Source organism: Hippocampus zosterae, chromosome 8 (assembly GCF_025434085.1).
Source record: "Hippocampus zosterae strain Florida chromosome 8, ASM2543408v3, whole genome shotgun sequence".
Classification (NCBI taxonomy): domain Eukaryota; kingdom Metazoa; phylum Chordata; class Actinopteri; order Syngnathiformes; family Syngnathidae; genus Hippocampus; species Hippocampus zosterae.
In genome coordinates this window covers 6,364,197-6,390,486 of record NC_067458.1, presented here as the reverse complement: position 1 = coordinate 6,390,486, position 26,290 = coordinate 6,364,197, and the positions used below count along the sequence as shown (strand labels likewise).

The window sequence follows — 26,290 nt, the reverse complement described above, 5'->3', positions numbered from 1 at the left end:
TTTCGTTTCTAATGCCGTCAAGTGTCATTCATCAAATTCACTCTCATTGCCATTTTTAACTTTCCCTGCAGCCCAGTTGAAATTGGACATTTCTCCAGCTCCAGAGAACCCCCACTATTGCCTGACACCTGACCTCTTACAAGTTAAACCTTACCCAGACAGTAGAGTGCGCCCCACCAGGGACATCTTGGAGTTTCCTGCCAGGGATGTATATGTGCCAAACACTACATACAGGTACAAGATGATTTTCCTTTTATTTTTATCTGTTGTCTCAAAACGTTCTTGTCTAATGTGTGACTGGAAGTGTAGGGATGGTACAGATGGGGCAAAGAAAGCCTCAATGCGGAGCAATGTTGATTGGCCCTATAATACTTTGGGCCTGATTTACTAAGATCACTGATAGTGAGCGCTAAATTCTGTTCCTTTTCATAGATTGTGTGTTGGCGGACGTGTTGCATGTGATATACTAAGTCCACAATCTTTTATTAAAATCCCAAGGGCCGCCAATTTGCATGTTCACTTTAATAGGGTGGCAAAAAGTTGGCGACCGCTGTGTATAATAGCATGTTTTGCACAAGGTTGTCAGCATGGGAAATTAGGGAGAGCAACACAAGCGCAAAATGAAGTGTGAAGAGATGTAATTGGAAATGTTCGGGGAAGAGGCATACAAACATTCCCGAGTTTGCTGCAGGAGGTTAGGGGAAGCCAGCAACTGCATGAAAGCAATGTGGTTTGATCCAACTTGTCCCAATTGCATGGCGGTTGGACATACACATAGGTGCCCATCTTGCATATTATTGTGTCATTGTATTATTGTACACTCTGGATAATCTTTAAGAGACATGATGCTTTAATACGGACCCTTTGTTTGTGTTTGTGTGTGTGTGTGCGTGCCTGTGTGTACCCAGTATGTACTCAGTGAGGACTGTGTATGGGATGTTTATTGTTTTCACGATCATCAAGGCCTGCCATGCTATTTTATTTTCCCCGGATGATATATTTTACCAGAAACTCAGGATAAATGAACGTGTGTGTACAAAAATCCTCATCTCACCCCTCGGGTGGTGTCCGTCCCTCATTCAGCTCGGATCCTCTACCAGAGGCCAGGAAGCTTGAGGGTTCTGCACAGTATCCTTGCTGTTCCCAGCACTGCACATTTCTGGACTGAGATGTCCGATGTTGTTCCCGGGATCTGTTGCAACCACTCGTCTAGTTTGGGGGTCACTGTCCCGAGTGCTCCGACCACCACAGGCAGGACTGTCACCTTTACCTTCCAGGCTCTCTCCAGCTCCTCTCTGAGCCCTTGGTATTTCTCGAGTTTCTCGTGTTCCTTCTTTCTGATGTTTCCATCACTTGGGACCGCTACATCTACTACAACGGGTTTCCTTTGCCCTTTATCTATGATCACGATATCTGGTTGGTTCGCCATTACCATCTTGTCAGTCTGGATCTGGAAGTCCCACAGGCATCTTCGCTGTGTCATTCTCCACCACCTTTGGAGGTGTTTCCCATTTTGACCTTGGGGTTTCCAGTCCATACTCCGCACAGATGTTTCGGTAGACTATGCCAGCCACCTGGTTATGACGTTCCATGTAGGCTTTCCCTGCCAGCATCTGACACTCTGCAGTTATGTGTTGGATCGTCTCAGGTGCCTCTTTGCACAACCTACACCGTGGGTCTTGTCTGGTGTGATATATCTGGGCCTCAATGGCTCTGGTGCTCAGGGCCTGCTCCCGAGCAGCCAGGATGAGTGCCTCTGTGCTGTCCTTCAGGCCAGCCCTCTCTAGCCACTGATAGGACTTCTTGAGATAAGCTACTTCAGTTATGGTCCGGTGGTAAGATAAGATAATATATCATTTATTCGTCCCACACTGGGGAAATTTACAGCCTCCAGCAGCAAGAATGTATGTAGAAAGAAGAAAGAAGAAGGAGAAAAAAAACCCAACAAACATCTTTCAATTAAATGCAATATGAACACAAAATGGATAAATCGCAGTTCTATTTACAATTTTCCTTCACATCATTTAATTATTATTATTATTATGGTTGTTATTTTTTATTCATCAGCCTGACAGCAGTCGCTACGAACGAGCGTCGGTATCTCTCCTTCTTGCAGCGCGGATGTAACAGTCTCTGGCTGAAGGAGCTACCAAGTGCTGTCAGGGCGGGCTGGAGGGTGTGGGAGGGACTGGCCATCATAGCTTTTAGCTTAGTTACCATCCTTCTGTTGCCCACCTCCTCCAGAGTGTCAAGGGAGCAACCCAGGACAGAACTGGCCTTCCTGACCAGTCGCTCCAGTCTCTTTCTGTCCCGGGCTGAGATGCTGCCTGACCAGCAGACAATGCCATAATGGATGGCCGAGGCCACCACCGAGTTATAGAAAGTCTTAAGGAGCAACCCCTGAACCCCAAAAGACCTCAGTTTCCTGTCCTTTCCTAATCAGGGTGTCTGTGTTTGTAGACCAGTCCAGTTTGCCGTTCAGAAGAACACCAAGGTACTTGTAGGAGGTCACCCTCTCTATGTCCATACCCTGGATGTTCATCGGTGCTGGTGAGGACTTTTTCCTGCAGAAATCCACAACCAACTCCTTAGTTTTCCTAGGGTTGATCTGGAGGAGATTCTGCTGGCACCAGTCCACAAAGTCCTTTGTCAGTCCCCTGTACTCCCGATCGTCCCCTTCTGTAATGAGGCCAACAATCGCAGAGTCATCGGAGAACTTCTGAAGGTGGCAGTTTGGAGTGACGTGTCTGAAGTCCGAGGTGTAGAGGATGAACAGGAATGGAGCCAGAACAGTCCCCTGCGGCGCTCCAGTGCTGCAGAGAAGCCGGTCCGACTCGCAGCTCTGCAATCTCACGTACTGCGGCCGATTTGTGAGGTAGTCTATGATCCATGCTGTGAGATGGTGGTCCACTCCGGCGTTCTACAGTTTGCCTCCCAGCAAATTGGGCTGGATGGTGTTGAAGGCACAGGAGAAATCAAAGAACATGATTCTCACAGTGCCTCCATCCTTCTCCAAGTGTGACAGCACTGAGTGGAGGAGGTAGATAATGGCGTCTTCCACGCCGATGCCAGTCACACCCGTGTAGGGGCTTGTCCTCCCATGATGGTCCCTCTTCCAGCGCCTCATCTTCTGTTTCCCATTGTCTGAGACATTCTCTGAGTACGTCATCCGTTGGAGCCTTCTCTTTGATGTATTCACAGAGCTTGGATGTTTCATCCTGGACAGTGGCTCTTACACTCACTAGTCCCCGGCCTCCTTCCTTTCGGCTTGCGTACAGTCTCAGGGTGCTGGATTTGGGATGGAACCCTCCATGCATGATTAGGAGCTTTCGGGTCTTAACGTCCGTGGTCTGAATCTCTTCCTTTGGCCACCTTATTATTCCTGCAGGGTATCTGATCGCTGGCAGGGCATAGCTGTTTATTGCCCTGGTCTTATTCTTGCCATTGAGCTGGCTTCTCAGGACTTGCCTCACTCGCTGGAGGTATTTGGCTGTAGCCGCTTTCCTTGTTGCCAGTTCGAGGTTGCCATTGGCTTGTGGTATACCGAGATACTTGTAGCTGTCCTCAATGTCTGCTATTGTTCCTTCAGGGAGTGAGACCCCTTCAGTGCGGACTACCTTTTCTCTCTTAGTCATCATCCAACTACATTTCTCAAGCCCGAATGACATCCCGATGTCGCTGCTGTAGATCCTGGTTATGTGGATCAGGGAGTCTATGTCCCTTTCGCTCTTAGCATACAGCTTTATGTCATCCATGTGGAGGAGGTGACTGATTGTAGCTCAATTTCTGAGGCGGTATCCATAGCTTGTCTTGGTGATTACTTGGCTTAGGGGGTTCAGTCCTATGCAGAACAGCAGTGGGGAGAGTGCATCACCTTGGTATATGCCACATTTGATGGACTCTTGGGTAAGTGGCTTGCCATTGGCTTCAAGTGTGGTTTTCCACATCCTCATTGAGTTTGCAACGAAGGCTGTTTGGGTCCTGTTCACCTTATACAGCTCCAAGCATTCAGTAATCCATGTATGTGGCATCGAGTCATAGGCTTTCTTGTAATCAATCCAAGCTGTGCACAGGTTGGTACGTCGGGACCTGCAGTCTTGTGCGACTGTTCTGTCAACCAGGAGCTGATGTTTGGCTCCTCTGGTATCTCTACCAATGCCCTTCTGTGCTTGGCTCATGTATTGATTCATGTGTCCACTTATCTTAGCCGCAAGGATGCTTGACATGAGCTTCCATGTTGTGGAGAGAAAGGTTATTGGCCGATAGTTGGATGGGACTGCACCCTTCAAGGGATCCTTCATGATCGGGATCGTTCGCCCTTCTGTGAGCCATCCTGGGTAAGTCCCATTGCTCAGCAGCTGGTCCATTTGTGTTGCGAGGCGCTCATGGAGTGCTGTAAGTTTCTTTAGCCAGTAGGTGTGGACCATGTCCGGGCCTGGTGCTGTCCAGTTCTTCATATCTGAGACTCTTTCCTGTATGTCTGCCACTGTTATGGTAACTGGGTTCTGTTCAGGGAGGTGTCTGTGCTTCTCTCTCAGCCTTTTCATCACACCTCTCTGGGCCTCTGTCAATTGACTCACATCTTTCCGAGCCGCCTTGATCTTAGCCTCCAACCGTCTTTTCCATGGTGGGTAACGTATCGCATGGCTTCCATGGTTGCTCTTATAGCCAAGCATCTCTAGGATCACTGATGCTGAAGTGTATATCAGCTCATTGGTTTCCGTGATCGTTACGGTAGGGATCACCCTCAGTGCCGCATTCTCACTTTCCATGAGACTTTCACATAGCCGTTGTAATCGGTTTCGAGGTTGCCTAGTTTTCATTCTCGCCATGATCTTAGCTTTCAGGTCAGTTGCTGCCTCGCTCAGCATTTCATTCATTGGGGCTGGCCTCCAATGTCATCATCTGCATTCATTGGGGCTTGCCTCCCAATCTCTGGTGTGACCTCCTCCTCTGATCTGGCAGCCTGAGGCCCTTCACCATGGAACCTGCGTTGTACCTCATCAATCTCAAGTTGTGACAGCGGTTGCCGTTTGTGGATGTTGGAACATTGAGCTACTAGTTGTTTCGTGGTCAACCGTGACTGTGGGTTTCGAAGTAACCATTTAGCCCACATTCTCTGTATGTAACCTCTCTGACTAGGGTTGCTTGAGTAGTAACATTCCAACAGAGCCATGTTATCGCATCTCGCCCAACTCCGCTTTGTTCAGCCCATTTTTCATCAAGGTGCTCTGGTTCCCCAGCACCTGACGCAGACCTTGTTTGGCCGGGCGACGTCTGAGCGGCATGTCATTCATTTTATTGTCTCTCATTATTGTATGAGGTAGGCATTAGCATGAAGGATCTTGCCGAAGGACCCACAATGTATGGTGTTATGTGCTAATTTTTTGCCCCAAGCGGGATACGAACCACCGTCTCCCGTACGCCAAACCGATGCCTTACCAACGAAGCTATCCAGCTGTCTTTGGGCATTCGCCGACACACCCTCGAAACTGTCTGGCAGCCGTTCACACATAGACGAACAACCATTTGCACTCACAATCGCATCGGAGGACAATTTAGAGTGTTCAATTAACCTGCCACACATGTTTTTGGAATGTGCGAGAGAACCAGAGAAAACCCATGCAGGCACAGGGAAAACATGCAAACTCCACACAGGAAGGCCGGAGTCGGAATCGACCCCTGCACCTCTGCACTGTGAACCTGACGTACTAACCACTAACAGTGTGTGTGTGTGTGTGTCTTTCTGTAAATATAAAATACATTACTTCCTCAGTTGAGATAACTTCTTAAAAGTGTCACATTGGAGAGCCGTTTGAAATTCTTGTTTATTATGTGATGAACCTTTAGAACACGTGTACAGAGCATGATGACACACATTTACAGAACATTTGTGTACAATTGACAGGAGTCAATGTGACCCAAAAATATCAAAGATATAACACCTATCTTAACAGACGACATACCGTAAGCAGGTGCATGATTTAAATACTTGAGTAAAAATCAGAACAAACAATGGGCAAAAACAAAACTAAACACATAATTTCCTAACTTTCACTTGACTTTTATCTTTTGGTTTGTGCTCGAATCCATTGGGAAAATGCTTAAGTCAAGTAAAACCTTCCTGTTAACCGAAGATAAATTGAGTAGGCTACATTTGCAATTACTTCTTTTTTTTTAATCAGTCCTAAATGTTTTGTCTGTCAATGGATTGTTGTGATACTCCAGTCAACATGCTGAATCAATCTCTCCGTTTTTCAAGCGACTTATAGTATGCTGTATGATGATAGTTCTAATGCCCAGCTCTGATGTCTTTTATGGTATTGCTGCAATCTTTCCCCATTGCAGTATTTTAAGTCTTCTGTATTTTTCGGACCATTGTGCTTATTCATTCCTTAAATAGTCAAATTCAAAGTTTTGTCAAAACTGCAAAATGGAGCTGGGCTCGCTTTGAGGTGGGGGTCGGAAATGAATGTATACGCTGTACGTCGAGTGAGTCGGCCGGACACCACTGTAATATGATGGGTAAGTTCGGATTTGTACTTATTAGCGAATGTAATATAGCCTACCATTGCTAGTTAGAACAAACTGTGGTGTTTGTAGACTCTACTATATTATATTAATTTAACAAATGACGCTGAAATTCCTTTGAGACATCCAAAAAGAAGTGCAGCTCACCCTGGACAGGCTGAAAAGCCTTGTCACAGTTAGTTTGATCACTATTTAAACAGAGCTGTGTATTGTTGGAGTTGTCTTGAGCATGTTCAACCTTCTCCAGCGAACTTAGCTTCGCATAGCTTGCTCCAAATCACATCTACATGGCTAAACAGTGATTGACTGTGAGTGTAAGGCGGTGTGGTTATTGTGGGAAACGGGCGTGCTGGCCATCGGGAATTTTGAGAACACGTGTTGATTTTTCCAGAACGGACGGTCTATTCCAGACCATTCGAACCGCGTGATGGCTAAAACACCCACCCACGACCACCCCCTGTCGCTGGTTAACTTTTGAAAACATTTTGGCCTGTGAAGACCGGCGACCCACCCCATGCCCTGCCTTTGAAGTATATCCTGGGCCAAGTTTGGTCCCAGTACGCCCCTGGTGGGAAATATGTAAAATAAATAAGGAACAGGCGAACGTCACAGTCACTGCTGGATCATTTTGTTAAGTTCTCAGCTATTAATGGGAAAGAGAGGCACTTGCAAATTTGAACACCACCACACCCTTGAAAATCAATACTGTATTAAATTGTTCTTTATTTAGTTGAATTTGGTGTAGTGTTCAAACGTCAAATTTGGTAAACAATTTTTTATGTGGAAAGGAGTCCTTATCCAAAGGATATTTTCCCCGATAAGTTCGGTGGGGGAGAAATACAGGTGTGGGTTGCGTGTGCTGGTAGGGCAGGGGTGGAGCGATTCCTAACGTAACCGATGGAATAATCAATAGGATAACCAATTTCAAAAAGATCTGTTTGTGACATCCCTACTTGTAACCTGTGCTTTTGAACATTACGTGCACTTCTACTATGTGTACACTTCATTGGAGACCGTAGGGTGTAGTGTGGGTTTTGGCTTTGGGTCACATATGCCTTCTAGCGATTCGATGAGCGATTCGGATGAGAAAGTGAAGAAGAATGTTCAAGTAAATAGGATGGAATTTAACTTAATGTTTACTTCTCAGTCTCACAGAGGATATTGTCGCATATCGTAACATTGAAAATGCACCGCTAGAATTTGCTCTGCTTAGACTAGAAGGACTACAATTCCCATGATTCTTAGACATGGAAGGAGGAAGTCGTTCCGGCATGACGAAAACAACCACCTGCTAGCGAAGAGGTGCACATGTGAATGAGAGCGCAAACATAATAGAAAGAAATTTGAGTTAAATCCATCTATTCAGGGCACACCACATTACAAGGTGCTGTCGATTTATGAAAAAAAAATGGAGGATTTTAATTTCATCATCATCCGTTTTGTTTGGTGTGCTATAACAGCCTCCTCCAAAATCTTGTTTTCCATGATACAGCGCAACAAAAATCTAACATTATTGACAAGCATTTTGTGTTATGTTTGTGTGATGTACATTTGTGGTTGATGAAAAAATGCCAGTAGTGTTGTCAGAGTTGTTATGGATGTCAGTTTCAGTTGAAACCTTCAGCAGTTGTGGCTGGTCGGATGGAGAATTTGGTCATCTTGAGGGAATACGCTGATGTGTTGCCAGGTTTCCAGGGAATACCCCTTCTTCTTGCAGGACGTCCCTTCGCTCGAACCCACAGATACCTTCCATTAAGGTTGTTCTCTCCACATGCCGTAAACCACCAACCACCTGCAAAAAGTTGGAGCAAGAGATCCAAATTATACAAAAATGCATTATTTTGGCTCGGATTTGTTTTTCGAAGCGGTACTGACGAAGATGCCGTTCATTCTGATTAATTTTCAGATTTTGGTGTGGTCGCAAAAAGGTATACCTGTGTAATTGCGTGCACAGTGAGAAACTTGTGGATTGCCATTATTTCGGTCTTTGGTGGAAAATCGCACGCCGGAACTGTTGCCCATGGCATCAACCAGGTCACCGGAGAAGTGGCGAAGATGGAGTGCATAATGCTCAGTGGCGTCGTCCAATGAGAAGTGGTACTCAGCCCAGTGTTTTTCCTCCTTCCAGTCCTCCAGATCAATTTTCAAGATGTACAATCCTTGTTGTATTATACTGTGGATCTTCTTCAGACCCAACCAGAAGTCCTCTGCATCCAACACATGATTCAACTTGGGTTAGATATCCAATGGACCATAAGAATGTTTAACTACATTAACACCATGATGCTTGCTGGCATTTAATCTCAATTCTTCTGGCCATTATTTTCCCATGTCCATCTATTTCTGCTTGTTTCGACACAATGCGAAACAAACAAACCAAAAGGTTGGTGCGGACAGTTGTCATTCTCACACTTTCATTGGTACAGTATAGCTAAGTGGAAACCACAAAAAAGTGTGAAACAATACTTACTTTCCAGATCTCCGAAACCCTTTTCGTACTTTTCCCATGTCTGGTCAAAATCCACTGAACCATCAATCCTGCGTTGGATCACAGTTGAACCTCCATCTATGGAATGCATTGCAGATATTTTTCATGGTAACATTGAAATTTCACCCTTACTGTTAACAATGAATAACAGATTTTGAAATAGAATCTGATGAGTTAAAAAAAAATCACCCACCAGAACCCATTTCACAGTAAACGTTGAAAGGCTCAGATTGTTTTGGCTTGATGGTGTATATTCCACTTCTGTTCACTTTTCTTTCAAATAAATCAGTGCAGTCAACAGGCACATCTGAAATGACCAAGACAATGTACATCAATGCACAAATGCAAATGTCTTCCATTTGTTTTGGTTTATTAAGAAATCACACCTAAACAGGAAATTGAATTATATTATTCATGTTTTTATGTTACCGTTTTCATCTAAGTCAGATCCATTTCTTGTCAGATACTCAAATATGTCTGGAGATGTCGACTCCAAATCCATTGCTTTATCGACTGTGTCTTGGAAATTGTCATAGTTGAGCTGCAAGACACCATTGCAGTCTTTCTATTAGGCTCTGTCATCACCCACCAAAAAAAAATCCCAAACAAAAACAGGTTTCTACCTTTTCCTCCATATTCTTGATTTGGATTTTCTGATGGTCAAGCTGTTCATGCTGTTCATGCACAGCTTTCAGTAGACTTGTGATTGTTTTCTCCTGAGTTTCAATCATCTCCTGGACAGAACAATGAAAAAAAATTAGCACCTACATGTTCATGACACCACCGTCAGAATGGGCTTTTATGGCCAAGCAATTTAAATGCTCATGGACTTGGTAGTGGTTATTGGTGACTGTTCAGTACTAAAAATGTCGACGAATGTTAAATTTTACATCTTGAAGCAAAACATTTGAATCCCACAAATAACCAAAGACTACTTCTTTGGAGCCTCTGGCGACAGTCGGACTATCAGTCATAACATGGAGACTTTATCAATGGGTTCGGATAGATTAAAGTTCTTGAATGTGCAATTCTACAATGTGTGTCAAGTACAGTATTGATTTGTTCAAAGCACAGAGATGCAACAGCTATGGAGTTATGCAACACCCCTCTCTCTCTATCTAGTTTTATCTTGACCCGTACAAATGTAGATCTTTCTTTTTATTTATTTATTCATTTTTTTCCACATCCTTATCTGCTGCTTACCTTGAGTGCTGTAATTTCTTTGAGCTGGTCAGGATGGAGCTTATGTTCCGACAGCCCCTTCAACCTCTCCTCAAGACTTCCCACCTTGCTCTGTAGCTGTTCACGCTCCTGCACAATGTTATTGATCTTTGAATTGATTTCCAAAGACAGGTTCTTGATCTCCTCGTTGTTTGTTTTCAATACACCAGTTGTCCTCTTCAGTTCTTCCTCTTCCTCCTTGATTTCTGATGTGACCACTGAAAGCTGGTAAAATGACCTGTCAAAAATATTCAGTTTTTGGAAGATGTCATTGATTTGGTTCTTGGTCTTGTGCACAAATTCCCGTAAGCTCTGGCCCAGCTGAAGGAGGCCATTTGCAAGAAGGCGGACGTCGTCTAACATGGCAAACCGCGACTTTGCCCCTGTTGGAGTTGGCAATATAGCAAGGCCTTCAGAAGGCGTTGGGAGGATGTCATCTTGGCTCGCGTTATCCAGGGGAAGAGCAGCACTGGAACTGGCTAGCAACAGTAACAGGAAAAACAGCGTCATGATTTCTCTTTCTAATGTATTGGTAAGACCCTTTTCATTCTATCTCCCGACCAGACTTCCAACATATAATGCGGGAGCAGCATGTTGCCCCATGTTATATACCACCCGCTGCAGGGAGGAGGGGGGGCTTAACTGATCTTTAAACCCTACCATTTTGTTGCTCACCTCCCCCTAAACTCGCCTGGAGCCCTCCCCCTCCTGAACAAACAAATCACAGCGGTGAGCAAATGACATACCTCCCCCGCTACATTTAACTCCAATCCGCTCTTCATTAACCCCACCACCCTCCCCACCCTTCCTGTTCTCTGGGTGGGAGTTTTAGCTGATCAGCAAAAAGGCAAACAATGGCCGTCACAGGTGTTGGATGGATAGCATGTCTGACCAATTTGAAAACTTGGGTCCACGCACATACATTACTCCGATTGATAATGCTATATATAATTAATACTCAAGCTTGATTTTAGCCTCCTGCCGAGTCAGCCTTGGACCATGTTCTCTTGACTATAGCAAAAAGCGGCCCATCATTTGCGCCAGAGTTGAGATATGAGGCATGAGAAATGTTGAAACGCTTGGACCGTGAAGATGCACCATTTTGATTTTATAGTTCTTTGGAGTCATTATAGGTTTTTTTTCTATTTTGAATGGTGTAGTCCTTTTTTACTCCCATCATCTGATATGATAAAAAGGGCCAAAGCACTTTTAAAAGTATAAAATAAAATGATGAAAACGAATTTTCCTTTCTGATGATGTTTAGAATACGAGTACACAGTATTTTTTTCCTCTCATTTCTGTCATCTTTCATGAAGCAGATTGATTATCTCTCGTGTTTACAAATAATCAGACATTTGCAATCATCATCTCTAACTTTGGCACACGCATTTGAACAAGAATTTGAATCAGTTTCAAAAAGTGTGATAAGTACAATATCATACTCCTCCTCTGATTTTTATCACCCAGTACCGAATAAATAAAAATAATAGGTTCATGAACAGAAGTTGTGGGGCAAGTGGTTTTGTGAAAAACTTATGTGAAAAATAGTTATATTTGATTATTCGACGAATTGATACAATAATCGATTCGAACAATGTTAAAACATGACGGCCCTAGATATTGTAGCAAAATAAATATTTAAATTTAAAAACAAATATTAGATGTGAACATACATAAAAGTTCAGTACAACTAAATGTTTTATTTTTTTATTTTTTACCTGCTTCCGTTTTTTTCTTCTTTTCATCATTGTCACTTTGAAGCGCAATCACTGTATTAAAAAAAAGCACAGCCTTTGAATATTTGACCTCTAATTGTTGGTCTTGAGTTGTCTTGTGTCCTTTTTTTCCCCCCTTCGTCTCTTGCCGTAAAACTCACTCAAAACACTTGGAAAGTATGCATCTACTTCCCTTGGAACTGGCAGTGTTGTATTTTAAATTTTAGAAACAGAGTCACATTTTGATCATGGGAAGCGCTCCCATTTTGATTCGACTATCAAGAGCCAGATGAAAAACGATCATTTTATAAGACCAGTGACATTCCCATGCTTCTTTGGAAGTTGTGTTTCCAGCTGTGATCTCTGCGGAGACATCCCTGACGTCACTGCGGTTTATTGCCTGATCCTAGGTTACTTTGCACTTCCTATTCTCCTGCCTCCCCTGACATGTATCATGGGTTGATTCAACATTCAAACAACTCAGTGTATTTTTATCGCATTCCTTTCTGGGTATTTGTTCACACAAAATTTGGGTGGTTTGTTGAATTACAATTTGATTAAGACCTACACAGAAAGTTTATGTCAATTCCAATACTTTGTACATAATACATGTTGCTGTATTCAAGTGTATCTCAATGAATTAGTTGATCGTGAAAGATGTTCACTTATTTCTGTATTATAATATCAAAAAAAGCACACCACACAGAGATTCACTGTATTCAAAGAGCGATCTGTTTAATTCTTCAGATTTTAATGATTGTGGTCTGCAGCTAACAAACCCCCAATTTACTATTTCAAAAAACAAAACAAAACAAAACAAATCCATCAATCAATCAGTGATGATGATGATTTGCATGTTTTTCGGGTAGTGAGGTTACGAACGTGCAACACCAGTGTGGATTGAACTTTTTTCAATATAATTTTACGAGATTTGTAAATATTCAATGTTTATCAGCTTTAAGTAATAAACAACACCTACATCTTAACATGTCCAATAAACCTATAGGATACTGTGTATGAATTTAACTTTTTGAATTATATTATTCAAATGAATTACACTTCCCTGGACGTTCAAATGTATTATTTACGATACCTCTATCATATTTACTGTACCTCTACCTCACTTTACCATCAATAGCCAAAAGTGGCATTGTTTATGCTGTTTATATTGTTTATATCGTCTATACTGTTTATAGTGTTCAGATTACATATTATTATTTTATACAGTGTATTTTTTATACACTGTATAAATGTATAGTTTTATTTTTTATACAGTGTAGCTGCTATCTTTTCTTAGCCGTGTGTGTTTAATGCACAGCATGTTTACATGCATATTTGCACTGAGGACTGACAGGAAGATATTTAATCCATGCTGCATGTCATACATAAAGCATAATTGACAATAAAGATGACCTTGACCTTGATATTTACATAGACGGCAGGAGGCCCTTTCTGAACACTATTAAAGCTTGAAATTTTCTACCTTTTTGTTGGATCGCTGTTGTTTGAGATTAGCACCAACACAGAATCTGTTGACAAGTAATGCATACATCATACAATACAAGACTATTATCTGTGTGTGGGACATAGGGCTGTCTTGATCCAAAATTTTCATGTCTGATACGATACCGATACAGCAGCCTAGTGTACCATTAGATTGTGATATTGGTGCTGTACGATATCATCAGGAATGAGACGTTCTCACCTAATTTCTTCAGTATAAAATGTCAGAAGAGACTTGATCAAGTGATACCATTCAAAAAGAGAACAATAGTCAACAACAGTAGGTATTGAGAAAATCTGACTGATATCAATATCGGATCAGGATAACCCTAGCGGGAAGCCACGTTGCTGTTTGAATATGCATGCAGACACTGCGATGTCTCACTGTTGTGTCCTGTGCAAAAACACAGGCGAATAAATGTCATTTCTTATATGTTGAGTTGGGGTTATCTGAAATGTAGTTACTAGCGACATGTCAATTTGATATTGATAATCACACAATCGTCTGACCGCACGAATTTTCTGTTTTCCTGTCTGCATAAAAATGTACAGTGTACAATGAGTTTTGATATTGTGCATTTCTTTTTAATTAGGATTAACTCATCTCATGTTTAATCTTAAATATATATTATATATACTGGTATATATATGTGTGTGTGTGTGTGTGTGTGTGTGTGTGTGTGTGTGTGTGTGTGTGTGTGTGTGTGTGTGTGTGTGTATGTACTATGTATATAAGCAGGGGATTTATATTAGCTATGCAGAAGTTTCTTCTCAAGAAAAAACTCTCCCCCTAAAAAATGTCTTTATCCGATTTATATAATATCCTGTTTTTATTTTTATTTTTGTCCTCATTTTGCAGAAATCTGCTGTATGTGAACCCGCAGAGTCTTAACTTTGCCAATCGCCAAGGCTCAGCCCGCAACATTACAGTGAAAGTGCAATTCATGAATGGAGAAGATCCGAATAATGCTATGCAGGTATGTTAAGATGGACCAATGACCTGTAATGTTTTTGTTTTTTTTAGATGTTGACCATATATCCATGGCGGTAAAGTAGCACTTTAAACACCTCACTGTTCCCAGGTGATATTTGGGAAGTCAAGCTGTGCTGATTTCTACAAAGAGGCCTATACGTCGGTGGTCTACCACAATCGGTAAGAGTGTTTTGCCCCTGAGCCATGTTTACTCTGAATTTTCATGATTCGTGTATTGCTTTAATTCATTTCGAAAAACTTTTCCATATAATGAATCTAATTGTATTGTGATCACTGAAATTTTCAGATTATTTACCGTTAAATCTTGACTGGACAAATGTTTTCTTCATTATGACAGTGCTGTTACTTTTTCGCATGTCACAACACTAAGATTTTGTTACATTTTTCTTCTTTTTTTTGAAATGTATACGGTATTTTGGAAAAACCCGCGACGCACTGAAGCGACAAAACATGAAACGCGAAGTGGCGAGGGATGACTGGAATACGTTTGACTTGACTTTCCCTTGTCCTCAGACTCTTGCTATGAACGGACTCAGAAATAATTTCAAATAATTTGCATCTTGTAAACAATGCACATTTCTTTCTCAAATTTAAATCTTTCTAGAATCAAACCAACTGTCCTTCCTTGAGATTCATCAGTGTTTTGATGAATTTTACGATTGTTGAGTGTTAAATGGCAGCTTGAAACAACACACTAATTCCCTTGAACAGATCCCCTGACTTTCACGATGAGATCAAGATCAAGCTCCCTGCCTCCCTATCGGACCACCACCACATTCTCTTCACCTTCTACCACGTCAGCTGCCAGCAAAAGCAGAACACACTGCTGGAGACCCCTGTGGGATACACGGTGAGTAACAATAGTGTAGGAAAGATAGCCCCACATGTTCAAAATAAATACCACAGTATTCATTTTAACAAACAAGTCGACAGATTTGTCACATTTTTGGGTTAAATGTACAGATTAAATGTACAGATGTAAAGGAAGTAACGCCATATTTTTGAGGCTGTTGTATTTTGCAGTAGAACACAGTTTACAGTTGAACATCGTTACAACGTACCTCAAGGAACATCATCCGTTGTCAACATTTCCAATAAAATGGGCGCCACCTACGATGTCTAATACAGGATGAACATTTATAGATGGTGCTTGGTGCTTTCTACCGCCTTTATTACCATTTCGTCTTACTCTTTATTGTGTATGTTAAATCGCTCCATGTACAGCACTTTGTATGCAGCGATGGCTGTTTGAAAGTGCTCTATAAATACTGTTGACTTAACTTGACTAGATGTAAAAACCTGAACATGTAATACAGTATAAACATGTCTATTACAAATGCCGGTATACAGTATGACGAAAACATTCAGTCAGCAAATGAAAAGTGCCTTTTCCAGTTCAGGATGTGCCGCGCTCCGAAGCTGTTTATGATCATCTTTCAATCTGTTGGCCTCGAACTCTGCCATGATTTTGTTGCTATTACGGATGATTGTCGAAATCGTTGACTTTGCCAATTCGTAGTCTTGTCTGAGCTTCATCTGGGAGACTCCCTTTCGAAAGTGAGAGGCAATTTCAGCCTGCACAAACAGCGAGATTTGCTCAGGGCTGCGCCTTGTCTCCGGAAGTACAACAATGTACGGGTCAATCAGTAACATTGCTAAGCAATGGACTGGAGTCCCATGCTATACATTTTGTTCATAAGCAAGGTCGCGGCGGCAGTTCGATTCCTGAGGATTTGTTGTAACGAAGGCATTTTCACTATTTTGTTGGAAAAAATGTGGTCGTTATAATGATGATTAAGTCGTAAAAGTGTTCATTGTAAGCAAAATCGGGACTTTGAAATGTGAACGTTATAGGGGTGAAAACGTAAACGGGGTATGTTGAAGAGAGGTCCGACTGTATCAATAGTCATCACACATTTTTTTTCTTTTTCCAGTGGATACCCATGTTGCAGAATGGACGTTTGCGGACTGGGCACTTCTGTCTTCCTGTTTCTCTGGAAAAACCACCACAGTCCTACTCTGTACTTTCACCAGATGTAAGTCATAAAACCATTGTTTATAATGACAAATTTTGAATTATATCATGACAGATGTACTGTTGCTCACATTTGACGAGTAGTTTCACACATTCGTCACACAGTTCTGAAATTAGGGGGTCAGAATCAGGGTATCTGGCCATCTTGTGTGGAGTTTGAATGTTCTCCCCATCGTTTTGTTAGTTTTCTCCAGGTACTCCCACTTCCTCTCACATTCCAAAAACATACATGGTAGGTTCATTGAAGACTCTAAATTGCCCATCGGTGTGAATGTGGATCTGTTTTTCTGTGTATATGTACCTTGCTTGGCTGGCAACCAGTTCAGGGTGTTGAAATTAGATGGGATAGGCAATTTACCTTTGTGACCCCTGTGATGATAAGCAATGTAGGAGATGATCGAAGTTTGGTGCAGATAAACCATGAGCCACACAGTTTGCAATATGAATATTTCCCAAATATGTTAATTAAATATTTCTAGAACCTGTTCTTCATTACTATTTCCATTGAATGTTTTTACTACCCTACATTCTTGTTACAAATTAGCAGAAACACTTGATCATACAGTACATTCTGCGACAAACTAAATCAGGTTTTATTTCGGACTTCAGGTTCCTCTCCCAGGAATGAAGTGGGTGGACAACCATCGTGGGGTATTCAATGTGGAGGTAGTTGCCGTTTCAACTATCCACACACAGGTAATCTATAACATTGAGTCTACTATATAGTCTTATGTGTCTCACCACAGGCCAGAAGTTTGTTTTTTGGCCAGCTGTATCGTCTACAGTGGCTCGGCAGTGTATGTGAAAAAGCATGGATGAACTTTCTCATCAACTGCTGGCCCTCATTCTGATCAATTTTATATTCATGTGATTTCTTATTCGCCATGAGCCACAACAACTCATCATGGAGTCTTTTCTCTGGTGGAGGCAAGACTAAGTTTGCAAATTACATTTTGTTAATTACAGCTCAGACTGTGTAAGTAGAGCAGATGCATTTTCAACAACAATGCCCCCACCTCTACCGCGTCTGCAATTTAAACGAAGCAGTAATCGGTTATGGCTAATCCGTAAATCCAGCAAAAGCCAGTGCAGCCCTGCTTACCTTTTTGCGTTGATGGTGCTTTCATACTATCTCTTGTCTACTAAAACTGTCTCAGGAACTTCATCCAGCCTCGCTAGTCGTGTCATTAGTGTGGGCGTGCTTATTTTGTACAGCTTACATAATACCTTGCTCACAGAAACGTTTCAGAAATAGGCAGATAAAAGGTTTATTTGGTTGTTTAATTACACACACTGATACAACTCCCAGTATTTGTATAAAAGTAAATTTTCCACACCTGCCCCCCTTAAAGTTTTCTTATGGTTCTCCAGTACAATTACAGATATTCCCACGTAGACATGCGGCAATTCGCGACAGGAGACAATGAACACAACCAGCATCACAACTAGTCTTTTGCAAAAGGGGAGGCCGCCGCCTTCATTGCACCACAATCATCCAACGTTCTGTTTCCCTTCTGCTCCTTTTATAAGATAAAAGAAGTAGTCACAATAATACCTAATATGGGGCAGTTAATATGTGTTCAGCGTCTGACTTTTTGGGAGTAGCACAATTCAAAGCAGTTTACAGCAAACAATGCTTTTTACAGAAAGCAATGTGTTCTGATATGATAACATATATACAATGGTATGCAATCATTGCATCATCCTTCCACTAAGTGACCCAACTTTCCAACTAACAGTTAAAAAGTTGGACACTACAGTCAAACTACATTAATTGCTTGAGATGTGTATTCCTTATCATAATAGTATTTATTCCTGTATGTTTCTTTCAATGTTTCTGTATCCTAACCACACTGTGTCTGATTATCCCTTGCTCTCATTTTTCAGGATCAGTACTTGGATAAGTTCTTTGCATTGGTGCATGCACTGGATGAGCACATGTTCCCAGTCCGGATAGGGGACATGAGAATCATGGAAAACAACTTGGAAACTGAGTTGAAGTCAAGTATAGCAGCACTCAACTCTTCCCAGCTGGAGCCAGTCGTTCGGTTTCTTCACCTTCTACTTGACAAATTGGTTTTGCTTGTGGTTCGACCTCCAGTCATTGCTGGACAAATCGGTATGCTACTGCTTGATTTGCATATCATTTCAGATCTATTTATTTAGATCTAATTATAATCTAATTATAGATAGATCTATCTATCTATACTTATTTCACAGAAATAGAAGGAGCATACAATGATTTGCAAATCATGTTCAACCTATATTGAGTTGAATCCACTATGAAAACAATATATTTAATATTTACTTTTTTTCATTTTTGGCAACTAATCATTAACTTTGAATTTTATGGCTGCACCACGTTTCAAAATATCTGGGACGGGGGTCATGTTTACCACTGTGTTACGTCACTTTTTCTTTTAACATTCAATAAACGGGGGTGAATTTCTTGGCTGATTTACAGCCTCAGCTTTTCAGCAGTCCGCGGAACCTCTCTTTTGATTGGACCACATGTTTTAAATGGGAGACTGTTCTGGACTGCAGGCAGACCAATCTAGTACTCGCACGCTTTTACCTCGAAGCCACGCTGTTGTAACATGGGCAGAATGTCATAGGGCATTTTCTTGCTGAAATGAACATGGGTGTGCATGAAAAAGCAATGGCTTGTATGGCAGCATGTTTCTCCCAAACCTGTATGTACCTCTCAGCATTTATGGTGCCTTCACAGATGTGTAAGTTATCCATGCCGTCAGCACTAACATTACCATCACAGATACTGGCTTATGAACTTAGCGTACATAACAGTCCAGATGGTTCTTTTCCTCTTCTGCCCGGAAGACATAACCTCCACAATTTCCAAAAATAATTTGAAATGTGGACACGGCAGACCACAGAACACTTTTCCACTTTGCATTAATCCATCTTAGATGGGGTCAGGCTCAGAGAAGCCAGTGACATCTCTGGATGTTGTTGATAAATGGCTTTTGCTTTGCATAGTAAACATTTCAGTTTCCCATGTAGCGCCCAACTTTATTTACAAACATTGTTTTTTTTAAGTCTTCCTGAGTGACCTAGATGTCAGTTTTTGATGCGGTGCCGCCTGAGGGATCGAAGGGCACGGGCATTCAATGTTAGTTTTTGGCCTTGCGGCGTACATGCAGGGATTTCTCTCGATTGTCTGAATCTTTTATTGATATTCTGACCCACGGATTATACAATCACTAAATTCCTTACAATTGTACAGTGAGGAACATTGTCCTTAATTAAACTGTTTGACTATTTTCTCATGGATTTGTTCACAAAGAGGTGAACCTGGCCCTATATTTGCTTGTGAGTGACAATTCAAGGAAGCGCCTTTTATACGCGATTGTGGTACACAACTGTTTGCCTCTTCACCTGTGGGTGAAGTTAATAGCTATTTGCAATAGTTTCAACATTAAATATCTGTCTTTGTTGTGTATTCAATTAAATATAGGTTGAACATGGTTTGCAAATGATTTTATTCCGTTTTTTTAACACAACGTCCCAGCTTCATTCTAAACAGGTTTGTTTAGCATACCTTAATTTTTGTGCACCATTTCTTACTTCAAGACCTGTTAATATTAAATAGACTTCTTCAACACCTTGTAACATGAGTCATTTAATATTTTTAGAAAGCAGCCATTTGCTAAGAAAAAAAAATACTCAATGTCAAATATTTCAAAACTTATTTTATACTTCTCATACTTTGTATTTTAGTTATGTCTAACCCTGTTTGTGCTTGTGTGCTTTTTTTTTCTTTTCTTTTTTTCAGTCAATCTTGGTCAGTCATCATTTGAGGTTATGGCAGCCATTGTTAACCGCCTCCATAAGTACCTGGACACCAGCCAGGACATGCATGGCCGCAACAGCCTGCTTTCTTCTTACATCCACTATGTCTTCCGGTTGCCCAGCACTGACCCCAACTCTCCTTCGCCAGGTATTTAATTAAACAATCTTTCAAGGTCAGGTGTGAAGTAAACTTGGCCAACCATCTTTTGAGTAATACTTACAGCCAAAACTATTTCAAGCATACTTCCATTAGTTTTTTTTTTGTTTTGTTTTGTTTTTTAAAAAGAGGGCTCAGCTCTCAGCTCAGCTGTCCACAAGTGAATATTTTCGCGTGGGCTCAAAAGGTGCGTCGGATTTTCGTCCTTGCTTAATTTAATATGGGAAAAAAAAAAGTCGGGCATCGTTCCAGGTCCTGTGCAGCGCATGACTAGTGCTATTGGTCCAACTCTGGACCTGGATGGTTTGTTTAAAAACAAAACACTTAACAACGAAAATGCTTTTGTTCTGTAGTCTCCGGCGAGTTATGTCATTTACAGAATGCACAGTCGCCAGTGAGCCATTGTAATGCATTGTTGATTGTCCCATGAACTGCTCTTTGTCATTGTTATCGCGTTATTTGGCGAAATGCCTCGGCGCAATGCAGCAATGCACTGTTCACATTCAGGCAAACTGTTGTTTGAGTGGCCAAAAGAAAAGAATAGGGCATGTAAATAGACCAGAACATTTAAATGATAATTTCGTTCTCGCAAAGCAAGTGAATTTCACGCCGGTTTCAAAGAGCATTCTTTGTTGCAAGCACTTTGAAGACCGGAATTTGCCAAAAACATTGATCTGCTAATCAATGAATAACTCTGGCTGTTGTTTATGAAAACATTAGATTTGAAGTATTACATGTGTACATGGATATACATCTACCAATGCGATATAATGTTCGGAGTGGTCGACAACGCAACAGAACTACCTTAGCAATCACAATGTAGGACACCAACCCACTATGACTTGTGCTCTTAGTGCTAGCGGGAATACTTGGACTAAGTAAGTAATTCCATCGTGCGCAAGGATTTTTTTGCATCCAGATTTTATTTTATTTAGTTGTGACATAAAAATATTTCGTTTGGGATTTTCTAAAATGTCTTCACAGTTGACCTTTAACGGTGTGTCTTTTCATCTTTGCTTACTTCATCTTTTTGTTTTCCTCATATTGTTCTTCTTGTACCTTTCTCACCCGTTTCCTTTCTTCTCCCACATCAATTTTGCTTTCGTTTGCCTGCAAAAGATGTCAAATCTACCTCAACAGGTATCTATGACAGTTTCATAGATATTGAAGTTGTTTTGCAATCCATCAGAATGATTTGCATTTCTCGATTCCTGCTGCTATAGGTGTTGACTGGTTATTATTTAAATGATATCCATTTGCCACCAACTGAAAAAGACTGGAGTCCTGCTGTCACACTTGCCTGTAGGGGAGAAGCTGAAACATCTGCTAATTTCTTGTTTTTAGTCTTAAATCCTCTTTTTTTTTTTTTTTTTTTTTTTAATAGCTGAAACCTAAAGGCAGGGGTGTCCAAACTTTTTGCCAAGGGGGCCAGATTTTGCGTGGTAAAATGTCGGGGGGCCGACCTTGGCTGACATTCTCTACATTGAACAACAATATTGTTCAACAAATTTTAGTAAGCGAGTCTGTTTCACATTTCCATTTTTATTTTAATTTCAACAATCTTAAGAATTTCTTTTGGTTCATTTGAAACAGGTATATCACATGCAACTGCTTATTCACTTGACTTTTTCTTAAACAGAAGTCTCCTGAGTGCAAATTGATTGATTTGAAACATAAAATGTATCACCATGACTTATCAATAGTCACAAAACCTTTGACTCGAACAACAGGGAAATGAACAAGCAATACACATATCCACAACTGCAAGGATCATTTGAAATATGACATATCAGTCAATATAAACACGGAGTGATGTCTTGTTAACTCGTGAGTGATGCCCTCTAGTGGCTAAATGCTATTACTCATTTAGTGAATGCTATTACTCATTTAGCCACTAGAGGGAAGCAGTACTCTATGAAACATCACTCACCAGTCAACGAGACCTCAGTCAATGCAACACGTGTTCCATTGCGCCCAACCTGCGGGCCAGACGGCACTGATTTTATGACAGGGGCCGAGGGCCGGATGAAATTCGACCGCGGGCCGAATTTGGCCCCCGGGCCGGACTTTGGACATGCATGCCTAAAGGTATTACATATCACATACCATTGGCATTTTGCATTCTAAATACCCACTTTCTGTCATAAGAACCTCAAAAACATTTTACCGTGAACCAATTCCATTTAGCACTTTTTAACTATTTTGGGTCATTGGGTATATATTGGAATCTCTAATTATGATCTTAATTTTTTTTTCCCTCTTCAGCCCGTTTGTAACCTCAAACATTCATAAATTGAGGTAATATTTCCAATTGAAATGAATGTAAGTGCAGTTTTTACTTGACTTTTTTTTTAAACCAGTGTAATATAATGCACCCTAGAAATAAGGAAAAACAAATTACGTATTGTAAAGATATCAAACGCAGGGGAAGAAGACGCATTTTTTATAATAACGGAGAAAATCTGTTTTAAGTGTTCTTTTAATCATGTCTGTTTCTTTTCTCATTCATTAAATGATTCTGGCATACCAATTCCGGGAAACTTTCCATTTTCTAACTGAAAAGATTAATTCTCTACAAATTCCCTTTGATGGTTTCTATTTATTTATTTCCTCGCTCACGCGATCACCAAGGACTACTTTCTTATTTGTCCGTCGAATAAAAATCAATACAGAAACACATACGCAGCCTGCAAAAAAAGCACAGATCTTTCTGCTCATTTATGACAACAGCTTCCAATAACACAATGACGAGAGCTTCCCTGTTATTTGGAGTCATTCTGACTGTTTAGTTCTTTATTTACGCCATTTACAAAAGTTCCTGTCTGTCCACATGGAAGGAGCTTCTGCATTTATTCAATCCGGCCGCTTCTGGCATCTGTAATTGGATGAATGGATTGTACGTTGGTGGAAGTTCGGACTCGCGTCAACATGTGGGCACAGCTATTTGATGCGATTATATAGACATAGACCGTTCATTCTCTTAATGCAACCGATGTTACATTTTAATCAATAACATACACTTTAAATCAATTTTGGGGATGAAAATGAAATGATTTTTGGTGTTGCAGTTGCTATTTGTGACTGGATGTTCAAGAATTCGGCACTAGAACCTTCGTCCACATATGCAACAGCTTTTTAACTTCAGCCGCCGAAGGATATTGCTTCTTTTTAAGATCGGGGCAATGCATTATGCACCTTGCCAATGATGGCTATGCAGCGGCAGTCCATGCCAAGACCATATTGAAAATAGTATGCAAATAGAGGTAATTTTTATTGGCAATTTTTTTAATGCAACTCAAATTGTAAGTCCAATTTCCACTGTTAAAGACTGGTAATTGTTGTGACATGCTCTGTATCTCATTAATATTATTTCCCTTTTTTATGTGTTGTCCCAGGCCCTGGAGGGCTTGGAGGTTCTGTTCACTATGCCACCATGGCCCGCTCAGCTGTACGACCAGCCAGCCTTAACCTTAACCGCTCTCGTAGCCTTAGCAACAGTAACCCTGACATCTCCGGTACGCCCACCTCTCCTGATGATGAGGTTCGCGCCATCATCGGTAGCAAGGTAAGTTCGTCAAACACGAATGTGTCACCAACAAGTTTTATGCTCAAACTAGAGAGGCTTAAATATGTTTTCATTTTAGTTCCATAATGTCATTGCGCTGCCTGGCTGCCATGTTGCTACTGCACGTGCTTGTTAGATTGTATTAAATATTTACTAGAAATCACATCATAACCTATTGATTTTGTATTGTATTTTTTGGAAAGGTTTTATAAGGTGATTGTACTGATTTTGTACTTTTTAACACTGGTAGGCACTTGCCTTACACGCGCAGAGTGACCCTAAGGTCATTTTATCAGTATGTACACTAGACATAGTGTGTCAATAGAAGTTTGGACATCTTATCTCTCTAACCACTGTAATAGCAACCTGACATGAGGGGAGGTGTGCGTTGGGTTAAAATTGTGAAAGGCAGACAAAAAGTTGAGTCCGGGTGCACATTTTCATTGTCCTACATCGTCAGGACTTTTTTTTTTGAGAGGCGGGGTTCATATGACAATTATTGCACGTATTTTCACATGTTTTCCACACCAAATTAATTGGAGTTGTGCTCTTGCGAATTTGCCGCATTTGGATGGTACATGTGCTGTGAATACTTATTTTCTTTTTCCTCATTTTTCTACCGTAGCACTTTTATTGACAAATGTTTACAGAAATGGAAAACAAAACAAAACAATTTTTCTGTCGTCATTTTTACTTAACCAACAGCTGGTCTTTTAGGTCCTTCATCCAATCGTCCTGACCTCTGAACCTCTTTAACCTTTGATTCCTTCCCTCCTTCCCTCATGCTGCTCGCTTGTTGCCTTGCTTCTTGCCTGCCTTGTGTCCTTTGACCTTGGCACTCCTAGGGCTTAGACCGGTCCAACTCGTGGGTTCACACCATGGGCTGTAAGAGTGCCCCTTGGGGATCCAGCCCTGGGTCTGATCCAGAAACCATGCAGGTGGTTTTATGAATGCCTGATCATCCGCTTTGCTTCTCTTCAAAAAGAACTCACCATACTCACCCTTGAAGAATACTGACATATTTGGAGTTTTGGTGTTGAGTTTGTACTTGGATAGTTAAAAAAAAAAACATGTTCATTTTATTTGTGTGTCATGATCATATCCATCTTTACTGTTTTTTTGTGGTGTTAATAATCCTAACAATTCCTTTAGGCATGAAAAAATGGCAGTTTTTTTGTCTTGCTCCGCATACAGATGTTTGCAATACCAAAACTTCTTAATATTGCAGTATTCTACTGTAATCATAATCACAGCCCTCCCATGCATGGGTTTCACGATCCCACCCCACACCCCAACCATGTAAATGTAGTGCTTCATCTGAGATCCACTGTGATGTTCCGAATTAACAACCCCCATACCCCCCCTCCCAAAAAAATCTCTATACGGTATATATATTGCTTATAGAGTAGAGTAACTTCACTTGAACATCCTTTTGAGTGTTGCAGATTTTTGCTACGGCAAAATTTGCCTTTTGAACATTTTTAAGAGAAGCCTAAAAAAAACATTTGGCAAATGACCTGCAGAAGGTATTTTGAATGCAATATTGCTGACCATGTAAATGTAGACATTATATTCTTTCTATACTGAGATTTTTGGCTGATTGTTTATTTGTGTAAGGTTCACTTAAATCCTCCCTCCCACCAAATAATGTGTGCAATTCTTTGGGGGTGGAGGGATGGAGAGAAAGTAGAGAAATCGATTGTTAGACATCCTTCCCCTTTGTAGAATGATTTTGTCATTTCCCCATTGTCACAATTTTGAATTAAAAAAAAAGTAAATATATACTCCCATTCCATTCTAGACAGAGTCTCTCACTATCCCTGCCTGACATCCTACTAACCCCTCATGACATGAATTGTGTCACTGGAGCATGGAAGTGTCTGTCTCTGTTGTGCATTTGTTCTTTGTCTGCTTCACTTTGCGTCTTGTTGTGAGTCTTGTCATGTGCCGCTATTACTACTACTTGCCATAAACATTTGCCTATTCTAATCATAAATCACAGCCCGGTCACTACTCTTCAGTCACGGAGCATGCAAACTTTTAATTAAGAGCTTAGGCTGCAAAACCCCCTTTATCCTGAAGGATGAAGTCTGGCACGAAACTTGGAAGAGCTCCAAAAAAAAAAACGTTAGCATACTTAATTACAAAAGTAAAAGGAAGATCACCATGTTTAAACATTAATATATATAATCCAGCGCCACATAGTTGTAGCCATGTACTGTGTGTAATTTTTTTGCATCCATATCTGTGTATGTCTATGAGACCACAAAT

General features: G+C 41.0%; 2 protein-coding genes across 23 annotated transcripts in view; one reads left to right on the top strand and one right to left on the bottom strand.

Moving 5' to 3' along the window:
• Nucleotides 1-26,290, top strand: part of dock7 (dedicator of cytokinesis 7) — a 71,596-nt gene that overhangs the window by 9,078 nt on the left and 36,228 nt on the right. For 9 of the 22 annotated variants that reach the window (XM_052073281.1, XM_052073277.1, XM_052073273.1 and 6 more), the window contains exons 14-24: nt 72-234; nt 14,318-14,435; nt 14,541-14,611; nt 15,164-15,302; nt 16,387-16,488; nt 17,097-17,183; nt 18,375-18,606; nt 20,281-20,445; nt 21,574-21,594; nt 23,850-24,019; nt 24,865-24,957. In XM_052073281.1, coding sequence (XP_051929241.1) covers nt 72-234; nt 14,318-14,435; nt 14,541-14,611; nt 15,164-15,302; nt 16,387-16,488; nt 17,097-17,183; nt 18,375-18,606; nt 20,281-20,445; nt 21,574-21,594; nt 23,850-24,019; nt 24,865-24,957 — 1,361 coding nt within the window. The remainder of the gene's footprint in view (nt 1-71; nt 235-14,317; nt 14,436-14,540; nt 14,612-15,163; nt 15,303-16,386; nt 16,489-17,096; nt 17,184-18,374; nt 18,607-20,280; nt 20,446-21,573; nt 21,595-23,849; nt 24,020-24,864; nt 24,958-26,290) is intronic. The other 13 variants (XM_052073280.1, XM_052073279.1, XM_052073276.1 and 10 more) reach the window with 3 other exon arrangements.
• angptl3 (angiopoietin-like 3) lies at nt 7,650-10,933 on the bottom strand. Its single transcript, XM_052073454.1, has 7 exons — nt 10,223-10,933; nt 9,643-9,753; nt 9,449-9,560; nt 9,213-9,326; nt 9,002-9,097; nt 8,466-8,738; nt 7,650-8,323 (listed from the first exon to the last, which is right to left on the bottom strand). Exons 1-7 carry the CDS (start codon nt 10,748-10,750, stop codon nt 8,139-8,141), a joined length of 1,419 nt encoding a protein of 472 aa, XP_051929414.1. The 5' UTR covers nt 10,751-10,933; the 3' UTR covers nt 7,650-8,138.